The 24,837-nt window shown below is 44.3% G+C and overlaps 1 protein-coding gene across 1 annotated transcript in view; it reads left to right on the top strand.

Annotated features, from left to right (window-relative positions):
- ANTXR2 (ANTXR cell adhesion molecule 2) overlaps window positions 1–24,837 on the top strand; it is a 179,091-nt gene that overhangs the window by 95,903 nt on the left and 58,351 nt on the right. Inside the window, exons 14-16 of the mRNA XM_026676453.2 lie at window positions 4,727–4,819; window positions 7,593–7,760; window positions 10,087–10,167. Of these exons, the coding sequence (XP_026532238.1) occupies window positions 4,727–4,819; window positions 7,593–7,760; window positions 10,087–10,167 (342 nt within the window). The remainder of the gene's footprint in view (window positions 1–4,726; window positions 4,820–7,592; window positions 7,761–10,086; window positions 10,168–24,837) is intronic.

Below are 24,837 nucleotides of genomic sequence, written 5' to 3'. Positions count from 1 at the left end.
TGTTAAGCTAGATTGGTTATCCCCCAAAGTGCACGAGCGAAGAGTTGCTGTGTGGCAACTCAACAGGAATTGGATTGTAATAAGCACTTCAAAATACATTCCGCTGCAAATTGATTTTCCTTGTGCATAACCAGAATGCTCAGTTTATGCGCTCTGTGGGTGAGGATGCCAGCAAGCGTGTATGTAAAATTCGCAGAATATCTTACTCCACCCAACAGTATTGTAAATGTGGTAATAATCTTCGGATCAGGCTGCATTAAATGCCTTGCGCATCTGTATTTTTTGCTTCGGTGCTCTACTTGATAAACTCCCAGTTAGTTCAGCGTTTTGTTTTTGGACGTTCAGACCAGTGGTGGTATTCTATCGGTTCGGCCCGGTTCGCACAAACCGGTAGTAAAAAATGTTACCGTTCTGCCGAACCGGCTTTTCTTTCTTTCTTTTCCTCCCAATGATCAGCTGTGCTGGGATTCTCCTCGCTCTCCCAGGAGGCCAAAAAAAATGGAGCATGGGGGGTGGAGGGGAAACTGCAAAAAAGAAGAAGCCATGCCTACCCAGTCACATGGCCATGCCCACCTAGCCACGCCCACGGAACCGGTAGTAAAAATATTTGCATCCTACCCCTGGTCCAGACGTCCTAAAAGGGATGTTAGGACACCCTTGCACTTCAGGGTGATCCTATAAGAATAGTGATAATTCCTTTTTCCTTGGAAATGCAGAGAATCAATCCACTGCACTTCTTTAGAGGAAATTATAACTGCCATCAACCAAGGTAAACCTGGGTTATTTTCCTGATAGGTTGATGCTGCAGCTGCAATCCTAGAATGACTGCTGACCATATTGGCAGGGGAAAATGGGAGCTGTAGTGCCTTTGGGACAAGGCTGCAATAGGGAGTGTTTGAATACGTATCCCAGTTCTTTTCCCCAGTACATTTTCTTTAAAAACCAGCTGGATATCCAAACAAGGATTGGAAAAGAAGTTGGCTTGCTGGGAGCTCTTCATTTCAAGCAAGGAGGGTCAGAAGATCAGCAGGTCTCCCCCCTTCTTTCTGGCCACCCCAGAGGAGACTATTGGATTGCAATTTGTCCATCTCATCATGCTCGGATTTGAATTGATAGAAGAGAATATTTGCAGCTCAGGATTGAATTGTGGGATCTTGGGTGCTCTCTGAGCTTGATCCCACAAGATCCCACAATTCAATCCTGAGCTGCAAATATTCTCTTGCAGATGTTTCATTACCAAACTAGGTAACATCATCAATGCTGATAATGTTACTTAGTTTGGGTAATGAAGCACCTTGCAAGAAAACCGCCAGGTTCAGAGAGCACCCAGGACCCTACAGGTATGAGTAGGCTCCGTGATGCATGCATAAACTGAAACATGAAGCATATTTTGCTGGGATTGCATCCTGAAAGGCTGGATCAGAAGAATAGGCAGTAGGTACATCTATCCACAGTAAGCAGATATTGCATGTTTTAGGGCATGAAGAAGCTTTAATTTTACATCACCTTGCTAGGAAGTATTTATTTATTATTACTTATTGTAATTTGATTGCTGTCCCATTTTGCCATATTACTTCAGAAAAAGTTGTTTGTCTCCCAATGATATCTGTGGGGAGGAGGGCCAGTTTGGTCTGCTGGTTTAGGCACCAGGCCAGAAAGCAGGAGATCATGGGTTCAGGTTCTGCCTTAGCCATGAAAACCAACTGGTTGACTTTGGGCTGATCACCATGAGATGGTGAGTTCTAGTCCCACCTTAGCCATGAAAACCAATTGGTTGACTTTGGGCCAATCACCTGGAGATGGTGAGTACTAGCCCTGTCTTAACCATGAAAGCCAACTGATTGACTTTGGGCCAATCACCTGGAGATGGTGAGTTCTAGCCCTTCCTTAGCCATGAAAGCCAACTGGTTGACTTTGGGCCAATCACCAGGAAATGGTGAGTTCTGGTTCCTCCTTAGCCATAAAAGCCAACTGGTTGACTTTGGGCCAATCACCAGGAGAGAGTGAGTTCTGGTCCCTCCTTAACTATAAAAGCCAACTGGTTGACTTTGGGTCAATCATTCTCTCTCATCCCAACCATCCCAACCTTGTTTTGGAGAAAAGAGGAAGAGGAAGATTTTGTTGGATAGGTTTGCCAGCTTGAGTTATTTGTAAAAAATAATACAGGGAGAATACACATAAAGAAATTAGAGAAGGTCAGATTGATGGAAGCAGTGTTACACCCTTACAAGCCTTCCCTCTGTTGTGCATGCATTGTACATCAAACAAACGCTCCAAGAGGTGAAGTTTGTGTTGCAGGCTATTGCATTCACCATTTTGACAAAAGGGGGGGGGGGACAGTGTCTGCAGCTGCATCACTGGTGTCACCTAGTGCAGTGGTCGCTAACCAGTGGACCGGGGACCACTGGTGGTCCACGAGAAAATTTTGGTGGTCCGCAGAGAAATGTCACCCCCCAAAGCACCTTCCAAAGCAATTAATCTAGGCTGCGTGGGAACACAAGGCTGTGCCGCCCACATGGCCCGTAGGAACACAAGGCTTGCATCACTTGCACTGTGAACAACACGAGGTAGTGAGAGGAGAGGGGAAAGGGCGGAGGGGGAGAACTTGCCCCACGTGCCCCATGCACCTTACCTGGCCACCGGGCTGCTTTTTTCTGCTTCTTTCTTCTGCTTTTGGCATGCAAGGAACGCAGCAAAAGTCTTTCTTTCTCTCCTCCAAACTCCGCCAGAAATGAGTGTTTGGGACCTTGCAAGGCATCCTGCTCCAAGAGTCTGCGCTGGCACAACAATTCTCACAAAGACTCATTTCTGGCAGAGTTTGGGAGAGAGAAAGACTTCTGCTGCTTCTGCTGCTTTCCTTGCATGAAGCCAAAAGTCTCTCTCTCTCCCCCCCTCCCACCCAAGAACGGAGCTGGAGACGGTATTCTGTGATCCCAAATAAAGAATGATCGATCGGTAGAAAAACAGGGTGGGGAATTTTCCTGCAGACTTTTTTGGGGATTTTCCCAAGGTCTCTGGTCCGTGGGATTTAAAATTATGCGTTTGATGGTCCCTGAGGTCCAAGAAGCTGGCCACCCCTGATCTAGCGCATTCCCAATGAATTATAAGGCACACCTTTAATTTTTTAAACGTGCATTATTTGAAGCAAACTACCCTTCTTTTTTGAATAAAGAAGTTTCACATTCTGGGAGGAAGGCGTTAGCAAACAGCTTTCCGTGATTGATGAGAAAACTACAGAGATAGGTCTGTGTAGTCACCAGTCCCTTCAGTTCAACACAAGGAGTCTTTATCAAAAAAATTTTTAAAAATTCAATATTCAGTAGGTTCACGAGAGCACTCAAACCAGCTTTTTATAACCCGTTGCACTCTTGATACGTTGGACTGCAAATCCTAAAGTTCCTAGCAAGAGCGGCCATATGGGCTGTGAATTTTGGAAGTTGAAGTCCCTCAAATTTAGAAGGGTAGCAGATTGTGGAAACTTTGTTGGTCCGTAACTCGTTTAGCTTCTGACACAGATTCTGGTGTATTTGCGGTAGAGTTTCATGCCTCCGTTTGATGGAAAGGTTTTAAACGATGAAAATTTGTTATCGGCTATATTTAAGCTGTGCTAAACATGTTGAAATTTTTTATTCAATTAGTTTGGGGGAACGGTTTAATCTGAAAACCTCTTACAACAAGAAAAATAAAATTAAAAGAATAAAGCAACGCATTTTATCTTCTTTTTAGCTTGCAGCAGAACTAATATTTTATGCCATTCAAAATATATGGCTGCTATGTAGGAAGCTCCTTAACAACCGTTAATTTGACATTTATATTTTATGTTAGAAGTATAGCCTGTTGTCCTTTAATACAGTCAGTCCTCGACTTACAATAGTGACCGTTCGAAGTTACAACGGAACTGAAAAAAATGACATGAGCATTTTTTCACACTTACAACCATTGTAGCATCCTCATGGTCACATGATTCGGATGCTTGACCACTGGATCATACTTTTGACGGTGATCCTCTTTTACGACCTCCTGACATACAAAGCCAATGGGGAAGCCATATTCACTTATTAACCGTGTTATTAATTTAACAACTACAGCAATTCCCTTAACTGCTGTGGCAAGAAAAGTCGTAAAATGGGGCAAAATTCGCTTAAGAAATGTCTCACTTTGCAACATAAATTCTTTGCTCAATTATGGCCGTAAGGCAAGGACTACCTATGTTTTCCTTGGGTTCTCACTGTTTTGCCTCACCCCGTTGTTAGGAAAAAGTTGCCTGTAGGTAAGCTGGTTTTAGATAGTTATGATAGTTATGATTAGGGGACTGGAGACTAAAACATGATGAATGGTTGCAGGACCTGGGCCTGGCTAGTCTAGTGAAGAGAAGGACCAGGGGAGACATGATAGCAATCTTCCAATATTTGAGGGGTTGCCACAGAGAGGAAGAGGTCAAGCTATTTTCTAAGATACCCGAAGGCCAGACAGGGAATAACGGATGAAAACTGATCCAGGAGAGATTCCACTTGGAAATAAGGAGAAATTTTCTGACAGTGAGAACAATCAACCCATGGAACAGAAATTCCCCTCAGAAGTTGTGGGAGTGCCATCACTTGAGACCTTCAAGAAGAAGAAGAAAACGTTGTTATTATTTTTCAAAAAACCTAAATTAATTCCCATACATACAGCACACACACACACACACACTCCCCAAAATAAAATGTTTTTCGTTTTTCCTCAGGAGGAAGAAGACCCTTTGCCTTCCAAAAAATGGCCGACGGTGGATGCTTCCTACTATGGTGGAAGAGGAGTTGGTGGGATTAAAAGAATGGAGGTCAGTAGCATGGAATTGAACACTGCGGTACGAGATGTGGCATCTCGTATGAGTTGAGGGGAGGGAGACAGTTTCCCATTTCGAAAGGGACATGCTGACAAGCGACCCTGGTGCTGTATTGCCGGATATGAAGCTCAGCCAGAGCCACTGGGCTTCTGATTTGGTAGGGCAGCAGCTGAACCTTCTGAATAGCAAGGTTCGTTTGGTAATGACTGCAAAACATTGTGCGGCTTCCATGGAACCCGATGGGTTTGGAAGGATGCAAAATGTCAAGAGATGGAGCAACCTCTTTGGGGGCTGTTGTATTATTGATTAATGACATAGTTTTATGATTATGAAATCCACAGCCTTGAGGACTTTTGCTAGAAAGCAGCTGTGACTTTGGGTTCTCCTCCAGGAATTGAAGGTGGAGTAGCAATTATCGCACTGCCTGCAAAGCACGATGACCTCATTAGAGCCCCTGGGTGGTCCATTGTTGGTGGTGTTTTTTTTCACGGATGTGAGAATCGGTCCTTACCTGCTCTCTACAGCAACTCTATGCTTGCTGTGCTCTGATGATTCTAATAGTATGAATAAGTAATGATGGCTAACATTATTTCTATTGTTCTAAGACATGGGTTGGCTCAGGAATTCTGGGAGCTGAAATCCTATTTCCCCACCTCTGTTCTAAGATGACTTCAGCATTGCTTCTTCTTTTATAAGTTTCATTTCAGAATCGAAAAGTGCCAATTTGAGGGTCAGGAGACATAGTTTGAAGAAAAGTGTATGAAGAGATCAAATGCTCCTCTTTTCCATAACCGAGTAACCCCTCTTTTATGACCCCATAATCCCTTAATTCAGGGGAGAGTTGAGGGACAGGATGGAGCTTAGCATTTATTGACTGGATGCCTTTCCTAACACCTATGTGGAGTTCACAGCAGATTTTTTTTTTCCTAAATGCCCCAGGAGAAAACCTACTTAGGATTGAACTCTCAACCTTCTGAGTGGCAGGCGAGCATCTTCATCACTAGGCCACCATGCCGCTCCTCCATAATCTAGTACTACTGAATGAGTGTTGTTGGTTGATGTATAAAAGAGCACAGAAAAGACTGTGGTTCTCCATTCAGTCCATTAGCGATATGCAATATGTAAATTTTATCTTTAACTTTAAAAAAGTTAATGGGAGACAGATCAAAGAGAGAACTAAGCTACACAATTGGAATCCTGCCTTATTCAAATATGAGTTGCTGTGGATTATCATTGAGTTATTGCCTTTGTGCCTCATTTATTGATCAAAGCTATTGATGTTATTGATCATTTGTAGAAACTGGATATAGTGACTAGATGAACTTTTGGTTATTCCAGCTTTTCTTAGCATTAAATAGTATCTATAGAAGATTAGAAGTCACTCTTCCTGTGACTCTACTGAAATCAGCTCTTAGCAAGGTATTGATCAAGATCCTGCTAAGCTTTGATATCAGTTTGGCACATTGGTTTTTTTAAAATGGGAATTGAACTATAAGAATGTCCTTGTAGGTTCCCCCTGCCTGATAGAACAATTTTGACTATCTTAGGAAAAACCAATTCCATCATTTCATTAGGGCCCTGAATAACAGAGACTTATTTCGAGCTTTGAATTGCAAAGAAACAATAAGGCTTTTCAAATCGATTTTAGTTACTTTTGGAGACAAAATATATATATATATATATAGCACTGTATGAGTATTCTCACTGTGTGCCAGCCAAGTGATTTTATAAGGGTGATATTTGTACTAGAAACGCAGCTGGAATAGTTTTGAAATGATTCAGTACGCCTAAGTTCATGTAGCAGGCAGAGATAGGCAAGCCATTATCTCTTAGCTTTGGCTTCAACAATGTAGGATAGTATGATGACAGTCAAATTGGGTTAGGTGAGGATCATGAAAGGATGGTTGAATCCCAAAATAACCCCGGGACCCTCAGAATTCGAAAAGAAAAGAATAGAATTCTTTATTCTTTATTGGCCAAGTGTGATTGGACACATAAGGAATTTGTCTTGGTGCAAATGCTCTCAGTGTACATAAAAGAAAAGATACATTCGTCAAGAGTCAAGAATCATCAGGTACAACATTTAATAATAGTCATAGGGTACAATCAGCAATCAAATCATACTAGGAAACAGTCAATATAAATCGTAAGGATACAAGCAACAATGGATTGTCAGTCATACAGTCACAAGTGGGAGGGGATGGGCGATATGGAGTGATGAGAAGGTTAATAGTAATAGTAGTGCAGACTTTGTAATAATTGAACAGTGTTGGGGGGATTATTTGTTTAGCAGAGTGATGGCTTTCGGGAAAAAACTCCTTGTATCTAGTTGTTCTGGTGTGCAGTGCTCTATAGCATCGTTTTGAGGGTAGGAGTTGAAACAGTTTATGTGCGGGATGTGAGGGGTCTGTAACATCAGACCAACAGTCAAGAAGTAAACAATATCCCAATCAAGGAACTGTCAAAAAGCTAACAGTAAACAGCCCAGCCAAGAAACCTACAAGGCCACTCCCTCCAACACTGACAGAGCAAGCCAATATAAACTGAGAGCAAACCCCACACCCTACTGGCACTGATGATGTTACCTAGTTTGATAATGAAATGTCTGCAACAAAACCACCCATCTCTGAGAGCACCAAAGACCCCTCCTTTCAACCTTGAATTACAAATGTTCTTTATTGGTATATTGACTCTGAATGACAAGAAGGGGCCAGTTTCTTGGGTTCAAGTCCATGGCCAGTCTGATACGGAGATTTGTTTTGTTTAGGTTCGTTGGGGTGACAAAGGGTCAACTGAGGAAGGAGCCCGGCTAGAGAAAGCGAAAAACGCAGTGGTGAAACTCCCCGAGGAAGGAGATGAGCCGGTTCTAAATAGACCACCAAGACCAAAGACTACCTCGTTGCCCTCCCAGGAAAAATGGTACACACCCATCAAGGTACTTGGTGAATCCTTTATTATCATTGAATATCAAGTTTGCGTTGTATTTGTTTCATTCATTCATTCATTCATTCATTCATTCATTCATTCATTCATTCTGTGATGACCCGGGGCGTGGCATAAAGGCAACACAGTCAGATAAGCAATAAGAGTCCCTTTATTATCTTCAGTTTTGCCCCCAATGTCCAAATTACCTTCTGGCTGGAGAAAAACCTCTCCCAAGAACAGCCTTTGACTGCAGATAATTAAGTCCAAAACATGAGCAACACAAACTGTAACTTAAAGTCCAAACAAACCAAACTGAAGTAATTAGTTTGGCAGGGCAGAAGCAAGAATTTCAGGCTTGAAGGCACGGCAAAACTCACACAGTTGGGAAGATGCTAGGAACACAGATAAGCCACGACAACACAGGATAAAGTAACTTTTGCTCCCAGCAGTCTGCTGCAGTCAGTCTGCCTTTCTTATCAACTGTCTTCCCAGCTGTGGCTAACAGAGGAAATCAGGGCCCTTTCCTCCCCCATAAGCCATGCAACTCACATTGCTCACTTCTCCGTTCCTCCCTGCATGCCCTAGGATGAAGAGGGAGTGGGCCTGGATCTTCCTCTGAACTCCCCCTCCCTTGTTCTACCTCTCCCCTGCTCTGCCCAGCCAGACTTTGCCCTTCCCCAGCCTCCTCCACAGCCAACGATGCCACACTCCCACTCCCTGTCAACTGTTCGACTTCCTCCTCGATTTAGACTCTGACAGGGGCATGACACGTTCCATGTCTGTGGCCTCCCATCTCAGTCAATTATTCCGTGTGGCTCACAGTTCAGAAATATATCACAATTAAAACACAAGCAGAGGAGAGGAGTTTCGGTTTCAGTTTCACAGCAGCAAGCAGCTTTAGTAGAGAACAGTTGAGCTAAACCACACCCATGCTCCTTGCTATCTCCTTGCTCACACAGCAAATACTGTGTCAGTTTCCATGTTTCAGTTTCCAAACAGCCCTCAACTCTCTCACACACTGACAGGATGCTAGCCAGATGAATACTGATAGATGCTGGTAGGCAGAGGCAGAATTCCCCCCCCCCCATTTTCCTCCCCCAAAAATAAGCCCGACCACATAGTTCTGTAGTGAAGCACGGGTATCGAGCTAGCTGTGACCATTTTTCACTCGTGATTTACATTCAGATGTTCTTCAGCTGACTCACATTTATGACAGTTGCAGAGTCCCGGGGGTCATGGGATCACCTTTTGCAACCTCCTAACATGCAAAGTCATTGGGGAAAACAAATTCACTTAACAGCGGACGTTACTCATTTAACAAATTGCAATGGTTCGCTTAACAAATGTGGCAAGGAAAGTCACAAAACTCATTTAACAAATTTCTCACTTAAACGACATACATTTGGGCTCAATTGTGGTTGTAAGTTGAGGGCTACCTGTATACATATTTGAAAGCATGCCCCATAGAGTCTATGATGACCCAAGGTGGGATACAGAACAAACACAGTCACAGAAAACAGGTGAAGCCCCTTTTATTCCTTCACTTTGCTTCCAAGCTCCAAATATTCTTGATGGAAAACAAAAAACTCCCACACAAACAGTTACAAGAAGAAGGAAAAAAGCAACACAAACCAGACAAGATAAGGGCTGGAGGACGTCCACAGATAACAGAACACACACTGGGAAGGATGCCAAACTCAGATAGGAACCATAAACTAGAGATATTTCCACACTTTGTTTCCAGTGTTCGCCCGTACGCATGTCATCCTCTTATTCAGTTGTCACAGCTGCAGCCCATGAAGAGGATCAAAGCCCTCTCCTCCCAAGTAGACCACGTCTCTCCCTTATCCTCTCCTCCCTGTGTGCCCTAGGATGGAGAGGGGATGGGCCTAGGTCCTTCTCTGACTGCTCAACCAGCCTCTGCCCTTCCCCAAGCCTCCTCCACAACCTCCAGAGAACACCCTTCCACTCCCTGTTGGCTATTCCTCTTCTCCTTCAGAGTCAGTCTCCACCAGGGGCATGACAGAGTCAAGTATTTTGAGTAAACGAGTTTAGGAAGAGCTTAGTCTGTATGTTTTGTATGCCCAGAATTAGGAATTTCCAACTCATTTAACACACCGTTAGGAAGTACTTACTCATGCATCACTGGCTCAATGTCTTCCTATTAAAGAGAATTTATACCTAATAGCATCCCATTTAAAGAGCGGTTGTTGTCCTGTGGTGTCATTTGGCTGGAGAGGATGCCTGAGACATATTCAAGTAGGGTTAATGGGTTTGGGGAAATGGTTCTCACCTCTGCCAAATCACCACAAGTTTTCCTGGGCTTCTCTTTACAGGGTCGGCTTGATGCCCTTTGGGCATTGCTAAGGCGGCAGTATGACCGAGTGTCTTTGATGCGACCGCAGGAAGGAGATGAGGTTAGTGAAGCTTCCTTTAGCACATTGAAGGATGTGCATGACAGCCTCCTTAGCTTCCTGGGAGCGTTTGAGAGGCTTAGTGCAAGGGAAGAAATTTCTAATGGTATAAGAGTTGTATTTATGTACAGATCTTCTCTCCCATGTAGTATGGCTGTATTATTATTATTATCCTTCTCATCTTTTCTACTACGTTCTCCTGTTGGGACCTGTTGATTATATTACCTTGTTGTTTATATGTATACTTGTTTGTATGTGGATGTTGTTTGTATGTTTGTATGTACACTGATTATATTACCGTGTTGTTTGTATGTATGCTGAGAGCTTATGCACTGGAGACAAACTCCTTGTGAGTCCAATGACACTTGGACAGTAAAGCTGTTCTGTCCTGTCCTGTTCTACCCTACCCTACCCTACCTTGCCCTCTACCCTACCATACCTTACCCTACTCCATTCCATTCCATATATTCTATTCTATTCCATTCCATTCCATATATTCTATTCCATCCCTCCCGTCCCATTCCATTCCATTCCATTCCATTCCATTCTATTCTATTCTATTCTATTCTATTCTATTCTATTCTATTCTATTCTATTCTATTCTATTCTATTCTATTCTCTAGTATTAATATTATACCATGAATATGTTGTATGATGTGAAAACTCTTTTTTTTCGGTGGAACATTCACACATTTGAGTATCTAACTAGAGCTCCATATTAGATAGGATGGCTTTCCCCTTCTTCTGCATAGCACACATTATTCAGTTGAGTACTTCCTGTTGTTTTATTACTTGATTGCTTATCTATTGGCCTTGTCGATCACTGCAATGGCAAACAGCTCTGATCAGGCATGATGAAAATGGCATTAACAGTGTAGTGTGTTTGGAAAGCAAGAGATTGGGAATAGGAAATGTAAGATGCTATCTGGTGAAGAGAAGGAATAGGTATCTATAACTGTGGTGTAAATTATAAACTAGCCTTAGTTTTGTTCCTACAACATCCAATGCTATCATTTAAGCTTCCTCTTCTGCCCCACGCTTCAAGCATCAGTGGTAGTTTATTGTATAGTGCAGGGGCTTCCAAACTTGACAACTTTAAGACTTGTGCATTTCAACTCCCAGAATTCCTCATGGGTGACTGAGGAATTCTGGGAGTTGAAGTCTGCAAGTCTTAAAGTTGCCATGGTTGGACACCCCTGACCTAGTGCTTTGAAATCTAGGAAGTATCCTCTGGGTTCTAGCTTGAGCTACAAATATTCTATTCTATTGGAACTTTGTATGACAACCTTTTTCAACCTTGTGCCCTTTAGCTACTTTGAGTTTGCAACCTTTAGAGCAGGGGTGGGCAAACTTTTTGGCTCGGGGGGCCGCATTCACTTTTAAAATTTGACAGACGGGCCGGGTCAGCACAAGATTTTTTGGGAATCTTCCCCCTTCTTCTCCTCCTTCCCCTCCCCTCGGAGGCCCCCTGAGTCAGGAGTTGCTACTGCCGGCACGGCTCCATGCGGCTCCAGTCCCACGTTGCCTCGGGAAGGGAAAGGCAAAAAGGAAGAGCCGCGGCGGTGCTTTGCAACAGCAGCAGCGGCACCGGAGGTTCAGGCTCAGCGGCTCCTGGTTTTGCCTTTCCCTTCCCAAGGCAACGCGGACTGGAGCCGCGCGAGCTCGCGCCGGCGGTAGCAACTCCTGACAGCCCCAGCCGGACACCTGAGCAGAGCCCGGGCAGAACTACCTGTTGCTGCTGCGGGCGCTGCTGCGGGTGTCTGGCTGCCCAAGTAAAGAACCGCACCAGCTCAGGGCAACTGTGAGGAGCAAGAGGGGAGAGGCAGAGAAGGAGGCAAAGAAGGAGGAGAGCACCTGGCCAGTTGGGGGAGGCTTCTTGTGCTGCCAAAGAGGCGGCTAATGATCTCCGGCTCCACTCTGCTTCTCAACATCCGGCGCTGCCCTGTTCTGTGCGCCGGCTGCTCGGACTTGCTGGGCCTGACACAGAACAGGGTGGCGCCGGATGTTGGAGAAGCAGAGCGGAGCCGAGATCATTAGCCGCCTCTTTGCAGCACAAGAAGAACAGGGTGGTGCCGGACCATTGGAGAAACGGAGCAAAGCCGGAGATTAGTAGCTGCCTCTTTCGGCGCAGAAAGCTTCCCCAACCAGCCGGCTGGTCTCTTCCTCCTCGGCCATACAAAACAAACAGACAGAGAAGGAGGAGAGCAGCTGGTCAGTTGGGGGAGGCTTCTTGTGCTGCCAAAGAGGCGGCTAATGATCTCCGGCTCCGCTCTGCTTCTCCAACATACGGCACCGCCCTGTTCTGTGCGCCGGCTGCTCGGACTTGCTGGGCCTGACACAGAACAGGGTGGCGCCAGATGTTGGAGAAGCAGAGCGGAGCCGGAGATCATTAGCCGCCTCTTTCGCAGCACAAGAAGAACAGGGTGGTACAGGACCATTGGAGAAGCGGAGCAAAGCCGGAGATTAGTAGCTGCCTCTTTCGGCGCAGAAAGCTTCCCCCAACCAGCCGGCTGGTCTCCTCCTTCTCTGCCTGTTTGTTCTGTATGGCCGAGGAGGAGGAGACCAGCTGAGAAGCACGCTGCCAGGCGGGGGCCACGTGGTGCAGGGCAATACGCCACCGCCCAGCCCTGGCTTGGGAAAGCAGTGGGCGTTCCCCGGGTGGTGGCCTTGGCCCCGCTAGCAGGGAAGCAGCTGCCCAGCTCCGTGTTGTGTGTGCAATTTTTTGGCGCCTGGCGCGGGGTCTCTTTTGGCCGGCCCCAATTTTTTTTTCAGAGGGGAATATTTTTTTTTCAGAGGCGGGCCGTATTAAAATGACCAACGGGCCGGATGTGTCCCGCGGGCCGTAGTTTGCCCACCCCTGCTTTAGAGTTTCTGATTAGCAAGAATACCATGAGCTGCCATTCAAACACATCTGAAGGATTGCTTAGTTGTGGGCAAGCTAGTGTGTAGACTTTAAAATGGAGATTTGTTCTTGGAGTTTTAATTTTGTCTTCTTTGAGGATCGTAAGACAGACTTCCTAGATTGTGTACCATGGAGCAGTCAGGGATGAAATTGGTCAATAATGTTGGCATTATTAGGAAAGAATTATCAGCAATTTTAACTTCCTTGCACACAAACTTTCACAAGGTAGGTTAAAAAGCCTGCGACGGTGAATGATAGGCGCCAGAAAGTTAGCCCAGCTTTCAAAAACCCTTTAAGGGAGGATTCATCAAGATTTCAGTGTTCAGTAACACTGCTTTTGAAATTGAACAAGTTAAAGGCAAGACTGGGATATCATTCAAACCCTTCGAGCATCTTTCATTCATGCCTTCGGAGACAGGTGGTAGAATTGCACATTAACTGGGCAATTTTCTCAGCAAGAAGCTCTGTAGAAACCCATTACTTTAAAGTAAACCTGCTAAAAATGAATCTGTTAAATAGTTCAGAGATGCCCACTTCTGGGGGAGAAATGTTTTCATCAGTTGATTTCTCCTTAAATAACTGGAGATTATATATCATAACATGTGTGATTTTGTAGTTCCTTCCCGTATGTCCTCATCCGTACCGATAAAGAACAACCACTGAACTGTAGGTGAGTTATTACATGTACTTTGACAATTCTGGAGCCCCTAAAAAAAGAAATTGAGAAATAAAAAGAGAAATGCCCCTAATTAAAGAAAACAAACACACACAAAAAATAATCACCCTGAGCTTTACTTCATCTGCAGATTAGTAAAAATTTAGAATTGTTTCTAATTCTAATTCCATTTTAAATATTGTCGATTGACCGTCTGTACCTGGATTCCATGTCACAAGAATGGACACATTTTTGGGTATATTCTGCGAAATACTAACATGGTAAGAGGCAGGATAGAAGCCTAACAAACTTAAATAAAATTCATTTCTTAAAACCTTTGTGGGGGGAAAATGAGGGCTTTGGTCACCTGTAAAATAAAGAACAGCCAATGTTTAATATGGTTAGAAAAATCAAACAATAAATAATGTTTGGACTAATCAAAAAAGAAAAGGTGGGAAGCGGTAGAAATACGTTACCTCAGAGGGCAAAAAACCTCCATCCTTGAGCATAATGCCAGCCAATCTAAGATAAAAAGAATAACAGAGTTGGAAGGGACCTTGGAGGTCTTCTAGTCCAACCCCCCGCTAAGGCAGGAAACCCTATACCATTTCAGACAAATGGCTGTCCAATCTCTTCTTAAAAACCTCCAGTGTTGGAGCATTTACAACTTCTGGAGGTAAGTTGTTTTACTGATTAATTGTTCTAACAGTCAGGAAATTTCTCCTTAGTTCTAAGTTGCTTCTCTCCTTGATTAGTTTCCACCCATTGCTTCTTGTCCTGCCTTCAGGTGCTTTGGAGAATAGCTCGACTCCCTCTTCTTTGTGGCAGCCCCTGAGATACTGGAACACTGCTATCCTGTCACCCCTAGTCCTTCTTTTCATCAGGCTAGACATACCCAGTTCCAGCAACCATTCTTTATATGTTTTAGCCTCCAGTCTCCTAAGCATCAGCCCTCCCAAACTCCTTCTTCATTTCACTGGTAAACATTTGGTGGAGGGAAAGAGGGGGAAAAAAAAAACCCTTTTCAGGTAGTTGCAGGAAATTGGCTGTTGGCTAGCTAGGAAGTCAAATATGATCATCGAGTGGGGATTTTCAGTGTTGTAAAACCATAGTTCCTGTTTGGGGAAAAGCCCTGTTTTATATACCCAGAAGGAAAATTTATTTGTGTATTCATAAGTTCCTCAGTACAGACTCATCCTCAGAGCCTCGTGTGATTATAAACCAGGGAATGGAGCCTTCTTCCCTTCCCAAAGCAACCAAAACGCGTTCTGCCATCCACCTTTGCTCTTGTCCCATTAGAATTCTGGATCTCCATTGAAGTTGAAGCATGAAGAATCATCGGAGGAGAAAACCCCTTCTCCCCTCCTCCTTTTTTCCCCCCCTCCCATTCTTTTCTTACAAATGCCAGCTATTAATGGGGGAGGCCGGCTTGGTTGGAGAGCTGCCTTCCATTGATCAGAAAAAGCCTTTGAATTGCTGATGATGACGGAACCCCTCGGAGTCATAAATTTTTCAGCCGGCACTTGGTGAGGTGAGAGTGGCTTGTACAGGTGTGAGTTAGCAGGTTGTCCCCGACATCTGTTCCAGGCAGAGGCTCAGGTCTGCATCCGCCTGCAGGGAGGCCTCTGGGTTGTCAGCAGATGTAGTTAAGGAGGAAGAATGGGGTTGTTTGGTCTCACATTTGCTGCCTGAGGCGGGGCTGAAACACGAAAGGTAGACTGGAGATGGACACAGCTGCGCTCCCAAACTTGCCCAAGGCACAAATAGAACAAACCCTAATGTAGTTTGACTCCGTCATGGCGGGGAGAGAAGCAGAGAAAGCCACTACAAAGAAATGCGAGGCGGTAACATCTGCCACCAAATTTCCAGGGAGAAATGGAGGATGGAGAGTGGGAACCCAAATCCCCCCCCCTCTTCCTGCTCCTCCTTCTCTTCCTCCTCCTCTTCCTCCTCTTCCTCCTCTTCCTCTTCCTCCTCTTCCTGCTCGAGCTTAGCTCACATGATTAAGCTACACAGTCTTTTGAAGACCTTCCCTCAAACATCTGGAGGTCATCCGCAGAAACTTTTGCCTTTTCACAGCCTGCTTTGTTTGACCTGGGTGTTGATTTGAACAGAGTTAAGTTTGTTTTTGGATTGACCAAGAAGATAATTTATAAGTGATACTCCACCAGGGAGACCCTGGCTGTTTGTTTGTTTCAAGTCAAGGAGAGAAGAAAGGGTGGGATGCTTTTGAAGTTATTTTGTTGGAAAAAAATAAAAATAAAACAGGAGCCAATTCTCTTGGAAAACTCCTTGAATTTAATGGAGGCTTCTGTTCACCTTCCGACTACTGCAGTGGTTTGGGTTTTTCTTTTTTCTTTTTTAAAGCATTGTTGCAATGACATCTTGTCATGCTGTTACAAAAGATGGTGTCGGCAGTTCTTTTCTGCCTCTTCCTCAAGTGGGTTGCAGGCAACCGTAGACAGAAACTTGGCATGAAGTTCAGTGTGAGCATGAGGTTTCTTTTGCTGCTAATCTGAGCTGGCTCATGCACGTTGATTTATGAGATCAGGATTGACACACAGACACCTAAATTACCCACTTTTCTTTTTTGGGGGGCGGGGAGGGGGAAACAACAATTCTTTTTGTTAGTTCTTCTTTGTGGGATTTGCTGGGATTGAAAACTTTACTGCCACATTTATCTGTGTATTTGTACATGAGTGCGTTCAAGCATGCATTTTGGGAGATTCAACTATGAAAGCTTGGTATCACCTGCTGAAGACGTTTGCTGAGTCCAACAGTGTACAAGGCTGTGCTTGTAAAGAATTGATCCATATTCTACAACCTACTTTCTACCCTACCCTATTTTCCAGCATCTAACAAAAGTCCATCAGTTCTTATTTCAAGGCTAGTACCTCCAGGTTGGTAAAATAAATACCAGGCTCAATCTTACTTTTTAATTTATTTTTATTAATGAATTAAACTGCTATGTAGCATTCTTGTAAAATTGAGGGGTTGATACAAAGAAGAAGGGGGGTTAGTCTATTCTCCAAAGCACTCAAAGGCAGGACAAGAAGCAATGGGTGGAAACTAATCAAGGAGAAAATCAACCTACAACTAGGGATAAATTTCCTGACAGTTAGAACAATTAATCAGTGGAACAACCTGCGTCCAGAAGTTGTGGGTGCTCCAACACTGGAAGTTTTTAAGAAGAGATTGGACAACCATTTGTCTGAAATGGTATAGGGTTTCCTGACTGAGCAGGGGGTTGGACTAGAAGACCTCCAAGGTCCCTTCTGACTCTGTTATTCTGAATGGGCCAGTCATTTTTTCAGTATGCTTTTAGTATATGTTTCCATCCATTCATTCCTGTCACTTAACAAAGTAATTTTTTTCCCGGAATGAACTTGCGTTCATTCAAAATGTTCCACCATTTCCCCCAAAACCTATCCCTGCTTCTTTCAATATTCCTATTATCACCAGTCCCACCAAAGTGGGCATCCCACTGTAATCCACCCTTGGATTCATTATTTTATATGCACCGCAGTAATATAGATGACTTTAATTCATACATTCTGATGCATATTTTAATACGCCCTCTAGAATCCTTCAGTTCCATGCATATATTTATCAAACCCACAAATCTCTCCCCTTCATTTCAGATCGATTAATTCTTCCCCTAAATCTTTGTTTCACTACCGTGTAGTGCTTCTGTTTTTCTTCCTTTTATGTGTTCATTTCAATATTAATTTGCTAATAAAAGAAGTAGGTTCTTCCTGTTTAACGCACACTCCTTTTTACATTCCAGTCATTCCAGTCTTGCTTACAACATGGTTATCAAGCTAGGGAGTACATGTATTACTGGCCGTTGTGACTGTACTCGACCAAGGTGTTCACATAACATTTTTAATAAGATGAAGCAGATTAGACTTCTCGTCTTAGTCTTACCTAAGTCACATGCAGAATTCTCTACTCATACTGATCAGTCTTGATGCATTGTGGTTTGAATGTCACAAGGTGCCTTTTTTTTTTTTTTTTTTACCTTAATCATGTTTGTGAGCCATGGTGGTGCAGCGGTCAGAGTGCAGTACTTCAGGCTACTTCTGCTGACTGCCAGATGCCTGCAATTTGGCAGTTCGAATCTCACCAGGCTCCAGGTTGACTCAGCCTTCCCTCCTTCCGAGGTGGGTAAAATGAGGACCCAGATTGTTGGTGGCAACAGGCTGACTCTATAAACTGCTTAGAGAAAGCTAGAAAGCACTGTGAAGCGGTATATAAGTCTAAGTGCTACTGCTATTTCTACAGCCATGTTTTTCAACCTTGATAACTTCCCCACCAAGCCTGGCTGGTAGATTTCTAGGAGATGAAGCCCGCACATCTTCAAGTTGCCAACTCTGAGAAACACCGATCTACAGTCTAACAAATAAGGAATATACTGTTCTGAACCAGCTCCCCAAACACAACAAGGGAGTTGAATAGTTGTCTAACACACTTATTCATCTCTTCCCCCTGCCTTTTATCCCCAGAGCTAGAGTGGGGCATCGCTAGCAATGGTGGCCCTTCCTTCCCAAGGACCGGCCCACAGATTTCCACTGCTCTCCTCTCCTCTGCCTTCTGTGCATCTGCACTTCAGGCAATGGACCCAGCCGTTCCTCTTCTTCCTCATCAGCCACTCCAGTCCTGGGGGCTGTTGACTCTCCATCTGAGGGTGGACGGACGGCACAGGCTCTGCCTCTGTCTCTCTCTGACAGCTCCATTCCATCTTCCCCCTCAGAGCTCTCAGATTGCCTTGATGCTGACCCTGACTCAGGGGTGGGATTCTACCAGTTCTCACCTATTTGCTAGAACTGGTTGTTAACATTCTAAGCAGTTCAGAGAACCGGTTGTTGGAAGAAATTATTGGCCTAATCCTGTAAGGAAAGCAGGAAGGAAACATTCTGGTGTTGCTTGCAGAAACTGCCTCTCCGTTAACCCTTATTACGTTCTTGGCAGGACTAGACTTCCTGTCTCAGGAACGTCTCTGGAGTCTTTTTTTCCTCCTTTGCTGCTACTTTGCTTATGTGGAGTGACCATTCAAAGTTACAATGGCACTGAAAAAAGTGACTTATGACCATTTTTCACACTTACGACTGTTGCAGCATCCCCACAGTCATGAGAGGCCAGGCGAGGAGATGCAGGCCTCGATGTGAGTGATGTTGAGTTGGCCACACCCAGCCAATAACATGACCACCAAGCCATGTCCACCCAGTCACATGACCACCAAGCCACGCCCACCACTTAAGCCATGCCCACAGAACCGGTTGTTAAACATTTGAATCCCACCCCTGCCCTGACTCCCACGCCTCCTCCTCCTCTGATTCGGCTGCTGGAGGGGCCACAACAATACGGTTAGAATATAAGTAAGGAATATACAGTTAGACTATACACTTAAACCCATTTGCTTAGTGACCATTTGAGGTTGCAACAGCACTGGAAAAAGTGACTTAAGACTGGTTTTCACACTTACAGCATGGTCATGTGATCAAAATTCAGACGCTTGGCAACTGACTCATATTTATGACGGTGGCGGTGTCCCAGGCGTTGCGCGATCCTCTTTCGCGACCTTCCGACAAGCCAAGTCAATGGAGAAACCAGACTCATTTCCCAGCCATGTTACTAACTTAACAACTACAGTGATTCACTTTGCAACTGTGGCAGTAAAAGGTCATAAAACTCATTTTTCACTTAGCGACCAGAAATGTTGGACTCAGTTGTGGTCATAAGTTGAGGACTGCCCGTAATCTTGCCAGCCTCACTCCAGAGTGACCTCTACTTCCATATTTGATGTGGCTGTGCCTCTTCCTCTCTCTCATTCTCTCTCTCATTTTCTGTCTCTTTCTCTCTCTCTCTCTCTCTCATTTTTTCTCTCTCTGTCTCTTATGTTCCAGGCAGATGGGAACCAAACACTCATACTTAATTGCAATATTGCTCTTGGGACAGGAGATGACTTCGATCAGACATGGTATTCAGCAGGTTCTGACCAGTTCTGGAGAACTGGTAGTGGAAGTTTTGAGAATTTTGGAGAACCAGCAAATACCACCTCTGACTGGCCCCGTCCCTATCTGTTCTCTGTGTCCCGAGTCCCAGCTGATCTGCTGGGTCTTCTTTTGTTGCCCTACACAGGAGAACAGAGCTGGAAAGCAGGTTAATGGGGTGGGGAGGGAATAGGGATTTTACAGTATATCCTTCCCCTGCCACACCCACCAAGCCACGGCCACAGAACCGGTAGTAAAAAAAAATTTAAATCCCACCACTGACTTCGATGTGTAACCGCGCTCCGTCGTAAAATGCAAAACTCCCTGATTCCACCCACCACGGCGATTATGACCTGGAGTATTGCGAGAGCTGACGTGGTTTATGCTAATGCCGAAGATCTCATTAGTCCGGTTTACAGAAGGTCTTGCTAGCCTTCCAGAAACAGCATGTAGGAACCTGACAGTTTAATTCAACTGCTCCCCTCCAGAGGAGTCGTGACAGCTTTAACTGTCTTGGGCACCCAGATTTATGAAGTAGACTTACGCTTTTAACCAGATTAGTTCCTTTTCCATTAACTCCAGAAAAATAGGGCAGCTGTCCGAAGGGCCGCCGGTTGTAAATTTGATATTATCTGCCGTGTTAATCTCTAAGCTTTTCAGATGAAGAAGGGAGCAGATAACAGGATTAAAGTTTCACATCCTGGGGTTTTGCACAGTCTGAGATGGAGCCGGAGCAATTTTAGGGAGGAGAAAGGAGGGCAGGCATGCGGAAAATGGAGAGCGATCTCTGTCATTAATCTTAATTGATTGCCAAGACGTTTTAATCTGGGTTATTAATTAGGAAAGTCCTTAATGCGCTGTCTGTATAGAAGCATCAGATGCTCTTTTATGAATTATGATGTGTTTGTGTAGATACAGGATTTATTGACAATGTATTAAAAGCCCTGTCTGAATGAGGATTTTTGTTGATTAAAGACCGAGGCACATAACACTTGGACATGGGAATAATTAATGTTGGGGGGGAAAAAAGAAGGGTAGATACTGACATTCGCATGTGAATACACAGCGTTCCAGGTGAATTCCACAAATGTTCTGAAAATAAGTATGTTTCCACCCGTGTTTTAGAAATAACTCTTAGAGATACGCTGTGATGACCCAGAGTGTTACACAAATGTAACAAAATCCAAAACGTAAATAAATGTCCTTTAATGGCTCCAATTTGGCCTCACTGTTCAATAATACTCAGCTGGAGATAAAACGTAATCAAAAATAGTCTTCAAAAGAAAGCAATACAGTCCGAATTTAATGAGCAGATGGAGGTGAAATAAAAAACCAAACAAACTACAATGACGAAATTTCCACAACAGAACAAGAGAAGTATTTACCAAATTCAAGGAGATAACAAGGCACAGTCTGTTGGAAGGACACCAACCAAGATAACTTCAGACCAAAATAAAACATGCTTTGTTTCCAGCGTTTGCCAGTACGCAGGTCCAAACTTATTCAGTTGTCACACCTGCAGCACACGAAGCCCCTCAAGGCCCTTTCCTCTAGAGGAGACCATGTGTCTCCCTGCGTGCCCTAGGATGAAGAGGGAATGGGCCTGGGTCCTCCTCTGACTGCCTAAGCTTCTCTGCCCTTCCCCAGCCTCCTCCACAACCTCCGGAGCCACACTTCCACTCCCTGGCTGTTCCTCCTCTCCCTCAGAGTCAGTCTCCACCAGGGGCATGACATACGTTAGTTCTGTTCTGATCAGTTATAAAAAAAAAATCTACAATCCTGAAAGCAGGTAGTCCTCAATTTACGACCACAGATGAGCCCCGAATTTATGTTGCTCGGTGAGACATGTGTTAAGTCAGTCTGACCCTATTTTATGGCTTTTGTTGCCACAGTCGTAAAGGGAATCATTGCAGTTGCTAAGTGTGTAACACAGTTGTTAAGTGAATCTGCTTTAGAGGCAGCAAAAGATGATCCCATGACACTGCAACTGTCATAAATATGAGTCAGTTGCCAAGCTCCTAGTAACACAGCTTGGCTCAACTATCAGCATAGGCAATGCTGCAGATTGCATAACATCTTGGATTTGAGATCAGGCACATCAGTTTTGGTATTTCAGAATATGCTGTTGTGTAGTGCTGGTGTAGAGATTTTTATCCAGAACCAGGCCAAACTTAGTAAAGCCTGTGTAGAGTCATTTTCTTTAACTGTAAAGTAAATACATTCTCTGTCAACGACGTTAGAGAGATTACACGGATACGTTCATTATTTTATCAAGAACAGTCTTTTAAAGAACTTGTTTGACTGTTATTAACAGCAGTTCTCTTTATTTATTGGTAAATTTGTTATTTGGATATCCTAATTGAGTAGAAGGATAGATGGATTCAGGAAAACCTGAGGTAAATTCAGGCAGTTGTTTCTGATGCCTGAGAACCATAACTATAACCTCAAACGCTTTGGATTTTGTATAATCAAATGAATCTCTTTGAGGAAGATGTTTCATTTCTCATCCAAGAAGCTTCTTCAGTTCTGACTTCGCTTCTTGGATTAATACAGATTAACAGAGTTGGAAGGGACCTTGTAGGTCATCTAGTCCACTACCACCCCGCCCAAGCAGAAGACCCTCCACCATTTCTGACAGATGGGAGTCCAGTCTCTTCTTGAAAGGATGAAGCTCACACAACTTCCAAGGGCAAACTGTGCCTTTGGTTGATTGTTCTCCCTGTCAGAAAGTTTCTTCTTATTTCTAGGTTGAATTTCTCCTTGATCCGTTTCCATCCATGATTCCTTGTCTGGCCTTCAGGTGCTTTGGAGAATAGATTGACACCCCTCCCCCTTTTCTTTGTGGCAGCCCCTAAAATATTGGAAGACTGCTATCATGTGTCCCCTGGTCCTTCTCTTCACTAGACTAGCCATGCCCAGTTCCTCAATTAGAAATGAAACACCTTCCTCAAGGAAAAAACAACAACCACATAGTCCAATTACCTTTTGAAAAAGCACCTCTGAGACATTTTGGCTCAAGAAATGCCAAGATAAATTCATCTGCACACCAGCCAAAAGGAGGTAGTTGGCTTCAAGTAGGTACTTAATCCAATTTTACTTCTTCTCATTCTTTTATGGTGCTCCTATAACTCTTCGTGATTTTATTAATTTCACAATTAATTTTTGCGTGCTCATGGCCCATATTAATGAAGTACGGTTTCATTAAGTTACTAAAAGTTGGGAGAGGAGGGAGGAAACAGTAAGGAACTGAGTTATTAACATTTTGAAATTACTCTGGGTGTGCTCGTTAAGATTTTTCTCTAATCGCAAAAATCCGTCTTCTTCATTGTTACCTCCGCCCTCCGTTTATTTTTATTTATTTTTGGCACCTAGAAGAGATGAGTACCTGAGTACCTGCTTCTGAAAATTTCCTTTTTTGTTTTTGTAAATACAAATATAGCTCTTTCTCTCTTCCTCCCCCCCCTCTCTCTCCCTCCCTCCCTCTCTCTCTCTCTCTCTCTCTCTGATGTGTTTTAATAACATGTGAAGATGGGTAGCCACAAACAGACATGACCCGTGGGCCTTACAGGTCAAGGGTTGGTACATTAGAACAGGGGTCCCCAACCACCGGGCCTCAGCCCATTACCAGGCCTTGAGCCTTTTGGAATTGAGCCACGGAAGTGGTAGGTGAGTCCGTGTGTGCATCCCCATTCACACAAGCAGTGACGAGTTTTTGCGTGTAAGCTCCATTTGTGTGAGTGGTGGTCGCACTTTGCCTGCCACGTGCACAAATGGAACTGCACCCACAGGTTTGTCAGCCATACATGGAACCATCTCCCTTCCCTCCCACCTCACTGGTCCACAAAGCCGAATAGAGCGTAGTGTAGAGTAGTGTAGAGTAGTGCACAGTAGAATAGAGTAGAGTAGAGTAGAGTAGAGTAGAGTAGAGTAGAGTAGAGTAGAGTAGAGTAGAGTAGAGTAGAGTAGAGTAGAGTAGAGTAGAGTAGAGTAGAACAGGAATAGAGCAGGGGAGGGGAGGGGAGGAGAATAACAGAGTTGGAAGGGACCTTGAAGGTCTTCTAGTCCAACCCCTTGCTCAAGCAAAAGACCCTATACCATACAAATGGCTGTCCAATCTCTTCTTTAAAAACACCAGTGTTGGATCACCCACAACGTCTGGAGGGAAGTGATTCGTTGTGCTCACTGTCACGAAATTCCTCCTTAGTCCTTGGTTGCTTCTCTCCTTGATTAGTTTCCACCCGTTGCTTCTTGTCCTGCCTTTTGGGTACCTTGGAGAATAGCTTGACTCCCTCTTCTTTGGGGGCAGCCCCGGAGATCTCGGAACACTGCTATAAGGCTGGGAAGTTGTCCATTAAAAACTGCTTCATAGAAAGGGTGGCTTTTTGCCCACTTAGCAGCCTGTTGGCCACTCTGATTGATGGAAACTCTCCAGGGTTTCCTGTAAAGGTCTGTCATGTCACCTGCTCTCTGACCTTTTGAATCGGAGGTGATGGCAATTAAACCTGGACCTTGTTGGCATGGGAGCGTGTGCTCCGCCATCGAGCGATTGCAAAGAAGGCCTCTTCAAGCCCAGATTCACTCACCAGTTCTGGTTCTTGATCAGCCACGTGCTCCGTCAAGCAAAGAGCTCACCTGATCAGTGAAATAAAGGCCCCCGCTAAGCGCATCTTATATTCTTTGTTCTTTAACACACGTAGTCGCGTCCATGATAGAAACCTTTTCCCATTATGGGCTGCTAGCATGTGTCAGATTGCTTTATAAAATACTACGAGCCTTTCTCCGGCGGGGGAGTGAAAGCAGCCTCTGAATAAATGTCAGGTATTGAGTGCTGGCTTGTGCCTTGTGAAGTTAGAGAAGGTCGACTCCTGTTGAATCATCTTTTATTAAGACAGGACTTGGAAAATGGCATTTATGCGTGCTATGTAGTCTCTCTCTCTCTCTCTCGCTCTCTCTCTCTCACTCTCACTCTCACTCTCACTCTCACTCTCACTCTCTCTCACTCTCTCTCTCTCTCTCTCTCTCTCTCTCTCTCTCACACACACACACACACACACACATATACCATCAGTGCGCAAAGCATTGTTAAGTTCATAACACGGTTGTTATGTGAATCTGGCTTCCCC

The sequence above is a fragment of the Notechis scutatus genome, chromosome 4, assembly GCF_049901735.1.
Source record: "Notechis scutatus isolate UNSWTSFEM ecotype Mainland chromosome 4, rNotScu1.2, whole genome shotgun sequence".
In the NCBI taxonomy this organism is placed as follows: domain Eukaryota; kingdom Metazoa; phylum Chordata; class Lepidosauria; order Squamata; family Elapidae; genus Notechis; species Notechis scutatus.
This window is presented reverse-complemented; position numbering and strand designations above follow the sequence as displayed.